The following is a 17,856-nucleotide window of genomic DNA, read 5'->3' on the forward strand; positions in this document are numbered from 1 at the left end:
ACAGAGCATACAGTGCAGAGTTTTTTTTTATGTTTCATTATACCATATTGGTTTATAGTTGTCTTGACAACAGCTGTTGGTACTCACTTTTTGTGTTTCCTCTCACTTTCATTCTTTCCTTCTAACCCATGAGTCAGCACTTTGAATTGTTATGCAGCCTGTGTGTGTGTCTGTGTCTGTGTGTGAGGGAGAAAGTGAGGGAGGGAAACTACTTGCAGGCTACAACATGTTTCAGTTCAAACATATTAAGCAGTTTGCAGGTTCTGAGGTGTTTAACCAAACTCTGTGACTTGTAGCATTTATTAGTTGCTCATCTTATCGTTTCCCTCATCTTTGTGTTGGTCTTTCCCTCTGTAGCTCTCTCATTGTTTCTCCCTCTGTTCCCAGCCCCGTCTCTGTCAGTGAACGGATCAGTGAGCTGCCCAGCCTGGTAGAAAATAGGATTTACGGTCTTCTTCAGAGGGACCGGCATTCAACTTAGGTCCCGCCCCTTCGCCCCGTACGCAGTGACGTTGGCACGCGCCATGACCTCCGCCACTCCGTCCGCAGCAGCAGAGTCTCCATCAGCCGCTACATTATCGTCAACTCAGCACGGGAAGCGTCTGTCAAACACGACACAAACAGCATCTAATCAGTAGATTGGTAACGCTCATCATCAGATATGGAAGCGGCATCCTCCTCCTCCTCCTCCTCCAGTCTGTGCAGGTAAGACCAATAAGGCTGGATGTTGGTGGACCGGAGTGAAATGAGCCTCACGGTTGTCAAGGCTACCCTGTAGTCTAATCATATAAAGAGGTATCCAGTGTTTTTTACAGCGTAACGATTGTGTAATCAGTAAAGTGTACAATAATCATCTTGTTTTGGACTGTGCTGTTTGAGAATTGTGTAGAGAAGCCAATACAGTGACATGAACGCTTCATTCCGAGGATTAGTAGCATATGGGGGCTTTCCCTCCAGGATGACACCTGTCACTCTGACGTAATTGTGTGTCCCAGGTGGTATGTGGGCTATGTCGTAATTATAAAGTCTGTTATCTCTCTACACGAACAAATCCATTTTATTTCATTTGTAATGTTTGTGTCCGTTCACCAGTCTTGTGTTCCTAGTTCACTGACAGCCTCGGAGTTGAACATCCACTCAGGCTGGCCGAACTGGTTGGACGTGTTGAGTCTTCCAAATATGTAAAACACACAGCCTCTCTGTGCTCTCGTGCCTGGAACACAAAGTTCCGGCAGTACCACGGACAGCTCCGCGCGCAGCTTGCCGGTCCCGGAGAGCCCACGAGCTCACTTCCTGCTCTGAGTTTAATTTCTTACTCTGCTATTACATAATACATAGGCCTACGGTGCTTTCAAAGGCATGTGCTACCTGCCTGATCATTAAATATGACTTGACTGTTTGTTTTTTTGTTTTTGTTAGAAAAAGAAAAAAGGAAGCAATAAAACAGAGATATTTTTAAAAATCCACAAATTAATAAATAGGCACTAGTACAAAAAGAAAAAGCATCTGAAGAATAAAAACGCACAAAAATAAAAGTACAAAAGACATTAAAGTTGCTTTTGGTAATTAAAATAGTATTCTAGTCATTAAATATATGAAATAGCCCAAATATAATTCTAAAATGATACCCATTGGTTTAAAGGTATGACATATTTGGAAGTTTCGCTTCAACTCACTGAGTCAAATAGTTTTAAGTGCAAGAACATAATCTTTAAATAACAGTGGAAAAAAACATCTCATCAATTCGCCAGTCCGGCTCTGTGTGTCTAAACGCTTGCAGTTTGCCAGCAAAATGGCCCAACATTCGTGGAAAATCTGGCAGTGTAAAAGGGGCTTTAGAGACAGACAACCATTCACACTCACATTCACACCTATGGACAATTTAGAGTCACCAGTTAACTAACTGCATGTATCAGGGAGGAAGCTGGAGTACCCGGAGAAAACCCACGCTGACACGGGGAAACAACATGTAAACTCTGCACGGAGGCAGCAATAACCACTTCACCACTGTGCCGCCCTAATTTGACATGTTTTGGTGAAAAGTTATCATTAATGTATTTAAAGGGTAACTTTGGTCAAAGTTAGAAGGTTTTAAATAAATTAAATTCACACAGTCGTCTTATGATCCACAGGTGTAAAAGGATGAACTTAGCTTCAGTAATTTGCAGTTAAGGGGCTGTTTGGGGCTGTTAGTTAACAACGGGGTATTTAAGTATTTATTTGTAGAATTATGGTGCTAAGTGTACAAGAACAATTTAGTCAAACAAAATAAAATGCTATCACAGTTGTAGACAAAAAGAATAGCTAGCTAAAAAGTTAGCATCAGCACTTGGTATTAGTTATGTATAAATTGTTTTAACAGCAGAGGAATTATTTGACCAACAAGATGCAAACTCATTGTCTTTTTGTTACCTTAAAATGAGCTGTTTATATCTACATCAGGTCCCCTGGAAGTGCATCGGACTTTAAAGTGATATTTTTTAGTGGCCAAACATTGGATTGGACCACTGTGTCATGCTATTGGGCCTAAAGGGCTTTTCCCCACAGACATTGTGAAAAACCTTTCTGAGCGTCGTAAATCCTGTTCACCATCAGGATTGGATCATTTCGGTCCAATAACCTTTTAAATTCTGGAAGAGGTGCAAGATCAAATTATTTTATCCCCATTCAAGTTAGCAAAGGGCTTGTGTCAGTGCACTTGCACTATAGGCCCAATGATGCAGAAGATCTGGGTAATTTTACTACATCTGAAAAGTCAAACTTTTTTGGCTTCATGCGCAACTGAGCAACTTTCATAGGAATAAATGGGGCCCACCTCCAACACTGTATTCAGTTCTCCTTATACATCCATGATCTACATACAGAGTGAGTCCTCTTCCACCGAGTCACCATTTTGCTCTACAGTGGCCCAGGACAGACAAACCAAACACTGGCTCTAGATAAGGCCATTTGTGTTTTCGTGTTGGTCTCCATAGTTCTCCGACACTTTAGGCGCATGGGAGAAATCTCAGTTGGTTGTAATCTGCAACCCTTACTGCCATATAGCATTAAATCCTACACACCAGATCTTTAATGAAAGGAGCGTATATCAGAGGGTTAGCCATTGTCATTTTATCAATTGTTTAAACACTTTTCTTTGTTATTAGCTGTTAGTGTTTTCAGTCTAGTTGTCTATTAGTAAATTTAGCAGTAGGACACATCTAGAACAAAAATTTTCTTTACCATCTGCCTTGCTGATAAGAACATTTCAGTGACCATCATATCTAACATAAATTACAGCAGAATTACAGACACATGAACTGTCATCTTGTTTTTGTTACACAAGAGATTTTTATGGCTATGGCTACACATTGGACCCCTGCTGACATCTCCTCGTTTCAATTTCTTGGGGTTTATAAATCACTGATTACAAAAACAGGTTGTTCAGTTGTCAGGTTAAATGACCTGAATTGCTCTCTTTCATTCCCCACCTTTTGCTGGCACCGACAGTGAATCTGTGTATGAATCATCACACACCAACATGACGGCAGAAGTTATTTACAGCAGCCAACTGCATGTCTGCCTGGGTGTGAGTATGGTTGTACGTTTGTGTGTAAAACTGCCATTACCACCTGATGAATCATGTGAAGGGCAACCTCTGCAACTGACAGGCCAGTAATGCAGCCATACAACAATAGTGTCATTGTCAGTGCTTTAGAATGAATTGATTACCTATCGGGTGTTTTGATAATTCTCCCACAGATTTTAGAGACTACAGAAATACACTTCTGCTTTGATAAAGTTTTAATAAAGTCACCACTCAGATAGCCAGTTGGAGCATTACTCATGTTCATCACTTTGACTTCACCCTGTCCCAGGTACCAACATACCTACTGCAATGAAAGATTTCCCAGCTCCTTTTGGAGCTTGAACCAAGTAAGGAAACAAGGGGAAAATGTGGGAAGATTGAACACCCAAGGGTAGCCTAATGTAGCTGTCATCTTAGATGGCAGCACTAAAATGGGCTCAAAATCATCAGGCTCTCTCCTGCTGCAGATTGGTCTGGTAAAGGCTGTAGCCTGAAGTGTCATTGTGTTTTAATAACAAAGCTCGAGGCACAGAGGGGACATTAACAAGGTTATAGCTTTACAACCAGATTTATAACCAGAATTACAGACTGTTTCAGACTTTGTATGATGTAATACCTCAAGGCATTTCCAATCTAATCAGCATCCTTGACTAGTAATTTGGCTGGTACACTAAATATCAAACAATCTCACAAAATATACACAGTTAATTATGAGACAGGCTAACGTTATGTCAGTTGGCTATAACCTCAATAGTTACTAGTAGAACCTGAAATAGGGGACAAGCAAGTTCAACTACCAGCAGGTTTTGTTGACACCACTAACAAAATGAAATCACTTTGCTCTGCTGAAAGTGTCGTTGGCTTCTCAGTCCATCCCTCGCTCCTCCACAGCGCCAGCCTCTCTCCCAAATATGGTCACTAATGGCAACAGCCAAGCCAAACTCATGGCTTTAGGAGTCCACAAACCAATGGGTGACATCTCAGTAGTTAAGTCCATTGTTTTTACAGTAGCCTATACCAGTAATATAATAATAATAATAATAATTTAAAAGCTATATTACACCTAGCAAAGTAAAAGCTTAAACTTCTGACAAACTTACACTTAAATTGAAGCTTTACCCGTGTTTAAGAGCTGTCTTGGTCACTGTCTGCTATAAACTAAATAGCATGGTAGTATGGAATTTCAGACACAGCACCAGTGTTTGTCCACTCTGGGATGCTGTGGAACAACATGGCGGACAACATGGAAGAGGGGCCGCCAATATAAACAGCTAATTCCCGAAAACACAACGATTCTTAGTTTCAGGTGATTATATACTGATGAAAACATAGCTATGAATATTATAAACCATTTCTGCTAATAAATGGCTCTACATCCTACAAATTGGACCTTTGTTCACCAGTTATTGATTAGGTAACCACAGCTGGTGGTCCTTAAATTAACTACTAACATTTATCTCCCCTCTCTAACAGTCTAAAACTTAGCAATAGGCTAACGCTAGGTTAAGAGCAGAGTTACAATCACATCTCCATCATGCGATCATAATCTTAAAATAAGACATAAAAATACTTACATTTTAGGTGACAGATAGCCGACTTCAATACTTTCACAAGCCAGCAACGACCATATATCCATGGCAACGACGGCGTGCCGTGCGCATCACTTTTTAGTGTCCCCTGGAAACAGTTTCCGCTGTGTTGTGAGCCTCTTGCAGCACTTTAAAATGCCGCGCATGTGTTGTTAAATTCATGTTCTCGTTTGTCAAGTCGGTGGAGATGTTTTCTAAATGTTGCGTGTGTGTGGTCCAATGGTTGTTATCACTCGTCGTCGAGTTGACGTTTTCGTGTGTCGTCAAACTGATGTTTTTGTGTGTCGTGAAGTTGGTGAAGCTGTTTTGTAAATGCTGCGCATGTGTTGACAAGTTGGTGAATATGTTCATTTGCTTGTGTTGCATCTGTTTGTAGCACATTGATGGCCTCTATAGTGATTACTCTTAATTCTAAACATGAGACTGATGTTGATGAGTGTTTATGGTGTTTATTCCTCTGTGACCATTATGATGATGGAACTTGCTGCAGTAACACAGACATGCAGCTAATTTTTCTCTCTCAGAGCTGTGGTTTAGTAATATTTCAAATCAATCAGAATTATTTCCATTATTTTCAGATACAGTTATGAAGAGTACAGAGAGACAGCAGACTGGCTGCTGGCCCACACAGAGCAGCGTCCTAAAGTAGCCATCATCTGTGGTTCAGGCCTGGGCGGTCTGGCTGATCTGTTAACTGACAAGACTGTGGTTCCCTACAAGGATATTCCACATTTTCCCACCAGCACTGGTAAGTTGTCTGTGACAAATTGCTTTTTATCTACAACTTATTATAAGTGGATGGAAACTGAACATGAGCTGGTCATACTGTGCTGTGCAGTGTCAGGCCATGCTGGTCAGCTGGTGTTCGGGAAGCTGCAGGGCCGTCAGTGTGTCTGCATGAAGGGGAGATTCCACTTCTACGAGGGCTACAACATACACACGGTAAGCTTAAGTATATAAAGAAAATGAAAAACTGCTTATGGTGCTTTAAAAAATTTGTGATTTATTCCAAAGTAAAGTTCCAAAGCTACACTCAAAGTTACAAATGTGAGCCCTATGGTTGTGCTGGAGGAAAAGTCAGGGAATCACCAAAGTTGTGTGAGTCACCATCTGTCTACCACAGTAAAAATAATAATTACAACAATAATAATAGATAAGAGACAAAACCAAAAATTGACAGTGTCGAGCACAGCATTTTAACCAACACTGATTATTATTCAAGTCTTGGCAACCAGAGAATAACACCAAACCTGCAGAGCTCCGTCCAGAATAGACGCAGAGACCTCTACACTACTGGTGTTTGTAGCAGAGTGTAAATATGAAGTGCTCCCATTGCAAAGAATTAAAAGATAGGCACACCTCAGGAAAAACACTTTTCTGCTGCAACTGCACTTGTCGCCATCTTCCAGGTGTTTTTCTTGAGTGCTAGTAGAGGTTCTTTTTCTTCCTTTCGCATTTAACAGCAGACTAGAACACTTGTAGGCATGCTGCCCCACAATTAATGCTATCCCGGTACCTACGTTACTGGAGAAAGGCAAGAATTGTTACGTTTTCAGAACTTTGGCATTGATTTCGTACCCATAGTAGTTCCCATGACATCCCAGTTTGTATAATGTTTTTGCCAATCCAGTATATACTGAGATATTTCACAGGATCACTGAAAATTCTCCCCTGCTGTACCAAGGAAAAGTCAGCACATCTATTGTCAATCCAGTTAATAGTTATTGAGATATTTCAGTGCAGACCAAAGTGGTGGACCAACCACTATTGCCATCCATGCTGCCAGCATGTTTAAAAACATTGTAATGTGTTGATCTCAGAGTTACGTTTTGGACTTGTCTACTTTGGTATATGCTGGAATTACTTAAATAATTAATGAATTCAAATGAAATTTGAATGATATCCATGTTAATGCTGTTTGGTGCAGAGATGCACACATAATTATTTGTTGTACTGTGACTTGCTTTGTGAGCAACTTTCTGTCTCAGTTTCTGTCATGAGCCAACTTGCTTCGACATTTTGAAACCTTGCTGATGTGAATGATATACTATACAGGGTAACTGAACTAAAGCTGGCAGTTTAAACTCTGACTTTGTCAGTCACTTTGAGAAAAACATTTACAGCGTGAGTGTATGGAGGCCTGATCTTTAAACTTTCAAACACTGACTTTGTTGTTCTTGTCACGGAGGGTGACTCTGCAAGAAACAGCATTCATTTTGTGCAAGATCTTTTTAAGTTCCAATTATAGCATTGGCCTAGTGATAATTGTAGATGCAGTATTTGCATCTAGCATTTATATCCAACTGCCTTTAAAATGTATTATTTTTGTTTTGTAAATGTAACAGCTTTAAATCCAACACCTCAGACCAGACTTCATTTCATATATTTTTACATCTCTATCAGAGAAAACTGCTTTAAGAGACGCTTAATCTTTATCTCATCCTCGATCATGATTTTATAATTTTCTAATATCAAGTTGTGTAAACTTAGAATATGACAGACAGACCACAGTAAAGCTCCCAACTTTGGCTAACAATTTACTGTGTGTGATGAATGATCAGCTGCAGAATTGTGATGACAGTGAGAAAACCACTCGGTGTGTCATATTGTCAACATGGGAGCGGCCTTTGACCTGTGGAGACACCGTATCCTGGTTTTATTTATTTTATTACCAGCTGTGATGTGCCATCTCCACATAAAATGATCCATATAAGCCCACTGGATCATAAAATCCAGTTTCATACATGCAGCAATAGAAAGCCAGATGCATTATGACTCTCCTGTACCTTGTTGGGACTTTAGACAGTGATATAATGTATGGAACGCCTCGAGCTGAATCACCATGAACTGAGCTGAACTAAAAAAAAAATTTTGATTCCACCCAAGCCAACTGAGGTACATTTTCACCACAGTATTACATAGATACATTCTTGGCAAACTAAACAGAAAATTGGTTGAGATTAAAATTAGTTTTTATTAGCCACATCAGCAGCGTTGCTCTGTGTATAGCAATTTCAGGCTGACAGTCGTTTTTGTGCCTCTGTGCCAGAGACATTATGTTTTCGGGTTGTCTGTGCCATTCTCATGAATGTGATATCTCAGGAATGCATTGAGGGAATTTCTTCAAACTTGGCACAAATGCCCACTTGGACTCAAAGATGAACTGATCAGAATTTGGTGTTCACTGTGACCTCACAAAACACATTTTCATGTGACGAAATTCCAACAGATTTCACACAAATGTCTAACAGGATATAATGAGGAACTGATGACATTTAATATCCAAAAGGTCAGAGGTCAACACCACTGTGACATCATAATGTACTGCAAAAACATTTTTTCTGGCCATTACCCAATGCCATAACTGAGGAACAGAGATGGAGACATAGATACCGTTTGATTAATCATATAGCAGTGGCTCCTAACTGGTCGGTCGCAGTCCAGAAGTGGGTCGTGGGTCTATTCTGAATGGACCACAAGTGACTTGCAAAAAACAAACTTCATTATTAAGCACAGTAAAGTTCCAGAACAAAGCTTTTATTTTGAAGTGCTGCTTCCTGCTGTGGAGATGGTGACTTACAGACAGCTACTTGACAGACACAGCAAACTAGCTCAACGACATGACCAATCTCAAGTATGACACTGAATATATTAAACTGTGTGGACCTTGAAATTATGACTAAGGGGAAATCTGGACCCCAGGGCTGGACCAGTTTGGAACCACTGTCATATATTAAATTTAATGGTGTCTCAGTGAGATGGGAATTATACTTTGCTCTATGGCCAAATACCTGTACAGCCTAAGTGAAGACAAAGCCATCAGCTTCAGCTGTACATTGTGGTTAATGCTAATTAGCAAGTGTTAGCATGCTAGCACACTAAACTAAGATGGTTTACATAGTAAACATTACACCAAAATGCAAATGCTAAACAGAGGCATCTAAATGCTGAACATGAACATGTTAGCATTGTCATTGTAAGCATGTTAGCATTAGCATTAAGCTCAAAGCACCAAACCAGCACCTCTTAGTCTCTCTCGCTCTTAATCCTGTCCTCATTTAAGTTCTGTCTGTTTCAGTCTGACTTTTTCCCCCTTCTTGTCAGGTGACATAAAGAATCATTAACAACTGAAAACTAGCTTAACACAAAACCCAAGAGCCTTTTGGCAAATAATTTGATGCAGTTAATCTTTCATTAACGTCTCCATGCTACAGCGTAACCACAGACAGTCCTGCTTTTACATATGCAGCCACAAGTCAACTTAGAGCACATTTCCCTGTGATAATGTGCAAAACTCATATCAAACAGACCAATGTTTCAAAATGACAGCTCTGACCTTATCAAGAAACTGGGGTACATGAAAATATTTCTGCATTAACTTGCAAAACACTTTAACAGGCAATTTAAGCTTCAGAGAAATGTGAAATAGAAAAAGCAATTTCCAAATGTGACTGCAGTGAGAAGTAACAACAGTCATTTATGGGCCATCGGCTGCCATATAAAGGTTAGTACAGAACCACAAGTTCAGACATGCACAGTTCAACAAGAACCCATAGTCATAAAACCCCTCGAGTCTACTGACATCAGTATGTGCAGACGCCGTCCCTTTTTAAAATATTGGCTTCTCAAGTGATGCGTTTTCTCCTCCGTTGTTCCCAGGTGACCCCCGTCTTGTAACTCCCCTTTGTAATCTGATATGCATCAAAACAATAAAAGAACAACAGTATCTGTCCCTAAAGCAGAGCATGTCTGTCCCTCCAGGTGACGTACCCGGTGCGAGTCTTCTATTTGCTGGGTGTGGAAGCTCTGATTGTGACAAACGCCGCAGGAGGGCTTAATGACAGCTACGATGTGGGAGACATCATGCTCATCAAGGATCATATTAACATGCCTGGCTTTGCAGGGCAGAACCCGCTTTGTGGGCACAATGATGAAAGGTATAGCACCAACACCAGGGCAGGACTATGAAAGTGAAACATATATCTGTCTTTTTGCTGTGTCACATTCATTCATTTCACGTCTCCAGGTTTGGAGTGCGCTTCCCTTGCATGTCGGATGCATATGACCGTGAGCTGAGGACTCTGGCCAAGCAAACAGCAGAGGAGCAAAACTGCGGCAGCTTCATGCAGGAAGGGGTGTACTGCATGCTGGCTGGACCGACATATGAGACCATTGCAGAGTGCAGAGCCCTGCAGATGCTGGGGGCTGATGCTGTGGGTTAGTACAGCTCTTTCATGCTCACTTAAAAGGATACTGATGTGTTGTAGGACAGTCTCTCAACAGTGCATTTACAACAGCTTACTACGGATATTTCAATCAATATGAATTCATTATTCAAATAAGAACAGATAATGCACTCTGATATAGATAGAAATAGCATTTGAAATTTTTGCAGTCGAATTTCCCCTGGAATAGAAGCAGCATTGCCGAAATGTCAACAAATAGGCTATAGGTGTGGGTAGTTATGGCTTCAGCATTCAAAAATTCCACTTTATTTATCCTCAATAACCTTTCAGCAGATGCGTTTGGCAGTGCAGGATAAAGCTTGGCTGGTGTTGCATTTATATTTTTATGTCATGAAAGCTGGCACCTCACCCTAAGAGGTCTTTTCAGAAGTGTGTCAACTGCTTTCTCAATTTGTTTCATAGACACCGCAAAGCAACTTTTATCTCATCTGGACCCCCTCCCGTTGCATTCGTAACCTCCATTCTTTTTTTTTTCTTTTTTTAAGTCTGCAATAGATCCAGTTGGTATTTGTGAGAACATCCACAAAGCGTCACATCTTTTTATGCCGCTGGGTAAAACAAGGCATTTGCTACCATGCTACAGAGTTGTTGTGTAGGAAAGGACCGTTTTCCCCCTCATGGACCATAACCCTTAGCTATGACTGGATACCAACATGACCCAATGAGCTATTACGGCCTTATTTATTATTATCTCTCTCATATTTTTGGCCATAGACACTGTTATTTGGGTGTCTTCCCAATTATTTACACAGCCTTTGTATGGCCCAATGCAAACAGTCCAACTGTCTCTGTTTTCCAATGTTTAAACCTCCTGTTTTATTTCCACTACTCATTTATGGCTTACTTTCCTCTTTTTTCAAAGGTGGGGTTAAAATACAAATTATGTTTTGTTATTTATTTATCTGTGTTTGTATTTTGCAGGCAGATAAACCTACACATGTGAAGAGTATATGCCTCTTTTAGAGTCCCAATTTTGTGAAAGTACAATACTAAATCACAGGATTGTCCCTTTTATCTTGTTAGTCAAATGGGATTTGGCTGTTCAATATGAATATTTGACCTTTTTTCCCTTTTTCTCCTACATATTTATTAAGCAACTTTATTGGACTGTCAGATTTTTTTAACCGAGTTCAGCAAGACGTTCAGGGGGACAGCTACATTCACGTTACATAGCAAACAAGCCAAGTTAGCACTCTGAGCTAATGCATGCTAACAATGCTAAGATCAGAAAAGTGCAACAATATTTTTTTGCCGACTCTAGATGTTAGAAAAAGCAGAGACTGTATAGTATTAAGTTGCTGTGAGCACCTCTAAGCAGAAGGCAGAAGATAATGTTATCTTAAAACGTGACCGTGCAAAGCCTCTCTTCATCTCACAGCTGCATACGTCTCACTCAGACTCTCCCTTGGTCCGTGTCCGCAGCTGCCTGTACCCGTTGCAAGACATCTTCACCAAGCTGACAGGATGACTTGACGTAGTGTAATGATTTTACTCCGGAGAGCAGTGTGAAAGTGAGGAATGCTGACTCTGCAGCTACAACATTTTCCCAGAAGTACACTGTGCATTGACTGACAAAATAAACAAACACAAAAAACAACTGCTTGACATCTAAATGAAATCTGAGCTGACTGAGGGGGCCCCCAAATGATGATTCCAATCCTCTACTTTCAGGGAGCAGCCCTACGGCTCCTCCTCTTATCATTAGTTGTATTATTATTGTTACACTCATGATTATTCAGTGCACCTGAAAAAAATACTTTCTTCCCTCTGTCCAGGTATGAGCACAGTGCCAGAGGTGGTGGTGGCTCGTCACTGCGGCCTGCGTGTCTTGGGTCTGTCCCTCATCACCAACAAGGTCGTGACAGATTATGAGAGCAGTGAGAAGGCAAACCATGAGGAGGTGCTGAAGACCACTGAGCTCAGAACCCAGGACCTCCAGAAGCTTGTCAGCCAACTCATCACTAAGATCTAGTACCTTCATCTGAAATCTGCTGACGAAAATAACATCCAGCCTCACAGTGAAGTCACCGGTGACTAATCATAGCTTTGAACAAAGGTAAAAAATGTAGGTGCAGATGGTGAACTGGTCAGGTATGGATAAGTTATTATTTACTTGGGTATTGTATTGGCTATCATGGTTATCTGGTGGAGTGAGTGATAGGGTTTTAAGGTGGAGGGCAGATTAAAGAAAAACATGTTGTCAATATGGTACTTGTGATAGACTGCAGCATTGATGATTTATGACAACTTTGTCTAGTTTGCAATTCAGTGCTATCACAGCAAAACTTTCACAACCCTGGATCCAGTCTCCATGAATCACATTCATGCCGACTTTATATATATCTGACCACTAGCGAAATTTGTTCTTCAGAGGTGTAAAATCTATAAACTGGAAAAGCAACAATTGGCCTAATGTAAAAGTTTTAATAGAAGGCAATGACTGGCTTAGATTTTATTTAATTTTTTTGACAGTTTTTGGTTCAGCACAGTCCAATCATCTAATGTTAATTAGCAGAGGATTCTGAACAGCCGGATCAAGTGTTTCACTACCTTCCTTTTTGAGAATTTCAGATACATTTCTCGACAAGCGTCATGCATCCCTGTCGCCTGTTGTTTGTTTGGTCAGAAGAATACACCTGTAACCACACCCAGCAGTGATGTCATGGTGTACCAACACACCCTTGAGCAAACTTTACATCAACGCAGCAAAGTTACTGGAGAAAATAAAACAAAACATAATTTTCAAGTAAAGTTGCTCTGTAACAGCAAGTGTCGTGCTTGAATCATGAGACTTGAAAACCAGGCTGAAGAAATGTTGTGAAAGTAGTGTTTGTTGGGCATCTCTCCAATCCGTAGTTGACATATTGACTTTTGTTGTGTGTTTAAATTCAAATCCAGATTATTGTGGTGACTACTTACGATTACAGTATAACATTCCCTTATTTAAAAATGACCATGTTCTCATATATCCCAGATCATGGATCAATAAATGTAACAGGAATACAGCTATGGCTATTGTACAACCCCCACTGGTATGTATTTTTATCCTGCATTGGTGCTGCAGGGTTGTTTGGGATTTCCCTTTACAGTACTACCTGTTAAGGCTGGAGTGGCAGCATACAACATGACTGGGACCTCTCTGATGGCTGAACCTTTACTGTATATTTGAGTGTGTCTAAACAAAATCTTCAATGTAAGACACGACTGTTCATTACTAATGACTCCTAATGGACGCATCAAACCTTTACAGATACAGTGATGATTGTGTCATGGCTAGTAGTTGTGATCACTGGGTAACATCTTCAGCAACATGAATTTTTGTTTTATTTTACCTCATCTCTAGTCATTTGTCTATGATTAAGGCTTGTAGAGTGATACCCTCCAGTATTTATACTTACATTTGTTATATGAATACATGCTGTATGTCTTCTTTGCCTTTAGCAAGAGCAATGTACGCACCCACCACCTATGAATGCGTAGCTGCTAGCTTAAAGGGACAGTTCACCTCAGCATAAAAAATACATATTTCCCTCTTACCTGTGGTGCTATTTATCAGTCTACATTGTTGGAACAAGATGGCACTTTGCTTGCAATGCTTAAAGTGTATTTTTTTTGCCACTCTGAGCACCACAAGCCGAGTTCCATCTAGACCCATGATATTGAAGAGATGGCAGACGTCTCTATGGTCGATACCTCCAACACTCAACAGCTCACACCAAAACAATCTTGACTGATAAATAGCACTACAGGTCAGAGGTAATGTATGTATTTCTGATTTGGGGGTGAACTGTCCCTTTAAGATGTATTGGAAGATATTTCAGACGACACTGTGCACTTATGCGTTGGCCTTGACATGTTGGTGCAGGTATTGAGGACACAGCCAGTTCCTTCTCCAGCAGTGTCTTAGAAGTGAATCTACATTATAGTAGCTGCTAAATAGAGAACATATAGAATAACTCTTGTAATCAAAAAGGATCACTGGGAGTAGCTGGCACCTACATTCCTTTATGTGTGATTGCTTGTTAATAATGATGTATAATAAATACTTATTTAAGCTATAAATCAAAGTGAGTATATTTACACTCCACTGTAAAATCAGAGTTTATTTTTTAAATAGACAAATTACTTATTTTAATTATCTAATGTATTTATTGATGAAAAAATATGATGAAATGGAAATGACATGTCAATCCAAAGCCTTGTTGGGTATCCATTGAAGAAGGCAGTGAAGTTTTAGCTGAATCAGTGTCTGAGAAGCCTGTCCACAATATAAGCACAATGTAATCTGAAAGAAATGCCTTGAATCAAAGGCTAATTTGGTGAAGCAGTAGGGATGTATGAAGGTTTTTTTCTGGGGTGGATTGCATTTGGATGCATTTTATTTGTACAACAAGAGACCACAGCACTGTAATATCAGGGAGAGCTATAATACCTCGACCTGCAGTTTTCAATCTGGAACCTGCTGCCAGGTCCCCTTGACCATCTCATTCATTAAAGCTGCAAAGGCCCGAGAAACCCTAGATCAGCAGTCCACCTCTTAGGCCATTTGTATCAGGCTTTACATCAAGATGGTAATGGAAGTCTTAAAGGGGAATTCCACTCAGAGTGAAGCCTGCCATCATCGAAATGTAAAATCTGAATCTGCTCCATACACAACAAACGGGGAAATTTACATACAGTTGATTCATTTTAAACAAGCACAATCACTCTCACTACTTTCCTGTATGGGCACAACTCCAAATTTTGCATTTTGCTTCTTTGTTCGTCTCCTAATGTCTGGTTTGTGAAGTCTTCCGCACCTTTGTATATCCTAGACTAAATAGTAACTATATATTTTATGCTCAGTTGACTCATATTTACTGTATACAGGTCTCAGGTTAGAAACAAATTCACCAAAAGGATAAATCTACTATGTCTGTTTTGATTTATAATTATTTCTTTTCTTACCAAATGTTGCTGCTGTCAAATAAAAACTTGCAGATGACATTGGGGTGCTGGTGTTTTCTGACATGGATGAGTGTAAGTGTGTGTGAGTGTGCACTGAGGGGTTATGTCCCCAGAATCAATCAGTGTGGCTGTTTTCAAGGAGAAAAAGAGTTTCTACCAGCAATAATGATGATCGGTGAACAGGGCGATATCTGTGAAAAGCAATGAGATAAAACACGCGCATCTCAGCAAAGCATCCACTCTTTGTATATCCTCGGCTTCATTCCCTCAATCCTTCACTTGAAACACACCTCAAACAGATGAAGACGCTGTGAGATTGAGATGAAGTGGAAATGGCTGTTTCGTGCCGTGCTCCTTTCTGTTACATAATTCATCTACATACAACCCACTGTGGAGCTGAAATATTAATACAAATGAACCGGGCAGCCCGACAACACAACACCTTTACTGGGCTGGATTGTATTTGCACACGTACACACAGCTGCCTCACAACTCCAAGCTAAAAGTGAGACTTCTACAAAGATATGCATGTAGGATGCAAATATCAGGCTCTCTGCTTTGAATGGAGGGAAGTGGTAGACCAGACACACAGATAAAGACAGACGATAGGAGTGACTAAAGAGAGTAAGAGAGGAGAATGAAGTGTGTTTGAGTCGGCAGTCCCCGCAGGCTGGCGACAGGCCTCATCTGTAATGTAATGTTGATCTATCTATTGTCGCAGTGCCAACAGAGCCCAGAGCCCACTATTGATTATTATAGGGTGAAAAGAGACGCTGAGGAAATAGAACAGGACAGCTCTGCTGAGTTTACACTCTTATACACTCTTGCACACACACAAGCTGTTCTTATGCACTGTCATGTACCTGAGCTCACACAGTCTATGAGACAGCAACGCTGCTGTTAGTGAATGTGACTTTTACAAGCGTAAGAAATAGCGTCGTTGAGGGAATGTCTCCACTGACTTTCACACGCCGCCTCCAAAAGGAGTCAGCTGCCAGCAGTGTGTCAGCACTGTGCTGTACCAGCATGCAGAGTGGATCTGGAAAATTACTGCCCCACCTCTGAGGAGATGTGACAGGTCAAGTTCAACAATGCATCTGTATGCATGATGGTGCCAACTTGGTTTGTCCAGATCATCTTAATTATTGCCCTCAGTACTTTAGCTTCAACTGGGGTAACCTTGATTTATAGCACTGAAAATACAGAATGCACAGCACACTGCCAGTGCTGGGCATATAGATAAGTGTTCTGTTTGAGGTTGGATTAAAGAAACAAGATGGATCATATAAATTGGTGAGCTTTGCACATGTTAATTATGATATTTTGGAACTTTGGAGAGAGCAAAGCCAAAGCCAGCTGCACCCCCTGCATTCAGTCTTTATGCTAAGCTAGGCTAACTGCACTAGCTCTATACCTACCATGCAGTGCAGAGAGATATTGATCTTCTCAACTAACTTTGGAAAAAGCAATTAAGCATATTCACCAACATTTTACCAGCTAGCAAACATTTAGCTGCTAGAGATAGATATTTACCTCAGGCATGGTCGAATCATGAGACAATGGGCCCCTGGGCACAAATATGCAAAAGGCCCAACCCAACCAACCTCAAAAGGCCCCACCACCTGGCCTACATAGGAGCAACATATGCAGACTTTGTGGTGGTTTTGCCTAATTTTTCTTTTGTTTTGCATCTCTTTATCATCTCTATGCATTTTTTCATGGTTTTCTCTCTATTTGTAGTTATTTCACGTCTTTGCAGTACCTTTGTACCTCTGTGTGGCCTTTTTCTCTATGTCATCATTTTGAGTCTCTTCCTAGTACGTGTCAATTTGAGTGATATTTTGCAGGTTAAGGCTACGGGAGCCCCTGGGCCTGCGCCCAGTAGGCCTGTTCAGTAATCCATCCATGACCTCAGGAGTTAGTGAAAATAAAAAGAGGAGTGACTTAGGGCATTTTCATATTAGGCACAATGGATCTGTACTGTGCCCAGGTACGATTGCTGTGCTGCCATCTCCTATAAAGGCATCAGAAATAGATTGAGACTGTTTCATAAGTGGTAAATTTAAAAAACAAACTAACAAAAAAAAAACTTCTTGTAGTTGCATTGAATAGCAGTCTGCTTCAGTGTTTTGGTAAAGTTGGTGTTCACACCTGATGTGTGCTGTAATGGACTACGCACAAATCATGCTCAAGACCACCTTTTCAAGTGCGTATGGTACACAACATTCACACCAATTAAATAAAAGGGACTTTGGGATCAAGTTTACTTGGATACAGGCATGTGTCCCTGATGTGAAAGCCCCCCTTATGGGGCAGCAGGGATATGAAGCAGTTGCCGTCAGTGGTGTAGTGGTAATTGATGAAGTGGGTATACCCATATACATGAGTATACCCTCCACTACACCACTGGTTGCCGCCCATAGAGTTACAGTGCTGGCAACTTGTAAGGACAACCAGAGGAAAAACTGGGCCTGGGATAACACTTCCACCTAACTTCAGATGACTG

At 40.7% G+C, this 17,856-nt stretch overlaps 1 protein-coding gene across 1 annotated transcript; it reads left to right on the forward strand.

Moving 5' to 3' along the window:
- Nucleotides 1-523: 523 nt before the first annotated feature.
- On the forward strand, nt 524-15,387 carry pnp6 (purine nucleoside phosphorylase 6). The gene is made up of 6 exons (XM_049573962.1): nt 524-705; nt 5,736-5,905; nt 5,996-6,099; nt 9,919-10,094; nt 10,184-10,374; nt 12,179-15,387. The coding sequence occupies exons 1-6, from the start codon at nt 662-664 to the stop codon at nt 12,373-12,375; spliced, it is 882 nt and encodes a 293-aa protein (XP_049429919.1). The 5' UTR covers nt 524-661; the 3' UTR covers nt 12,376-15,387.
- Nucleotides 15,388-17,856: the final 2,469 nt, after the last annotated feature.

The sequence above is a fragment of the Epinephelus fuscoguttatus genome, linkage group LG4 (assembly GCF_011397635.1).
Source record: "Epinephelus fuscoguttatus linkage group LG4, E.fuscoguttatus.final_Chr_v1".
In the NCBI taxonomy this organism is placed as follows: Eukaryota; Metazoa; Chordata; class Actinopteri; order Perciformes; family Serranidae; genus Epinephelus; species Epinephelus fuscoguttatus.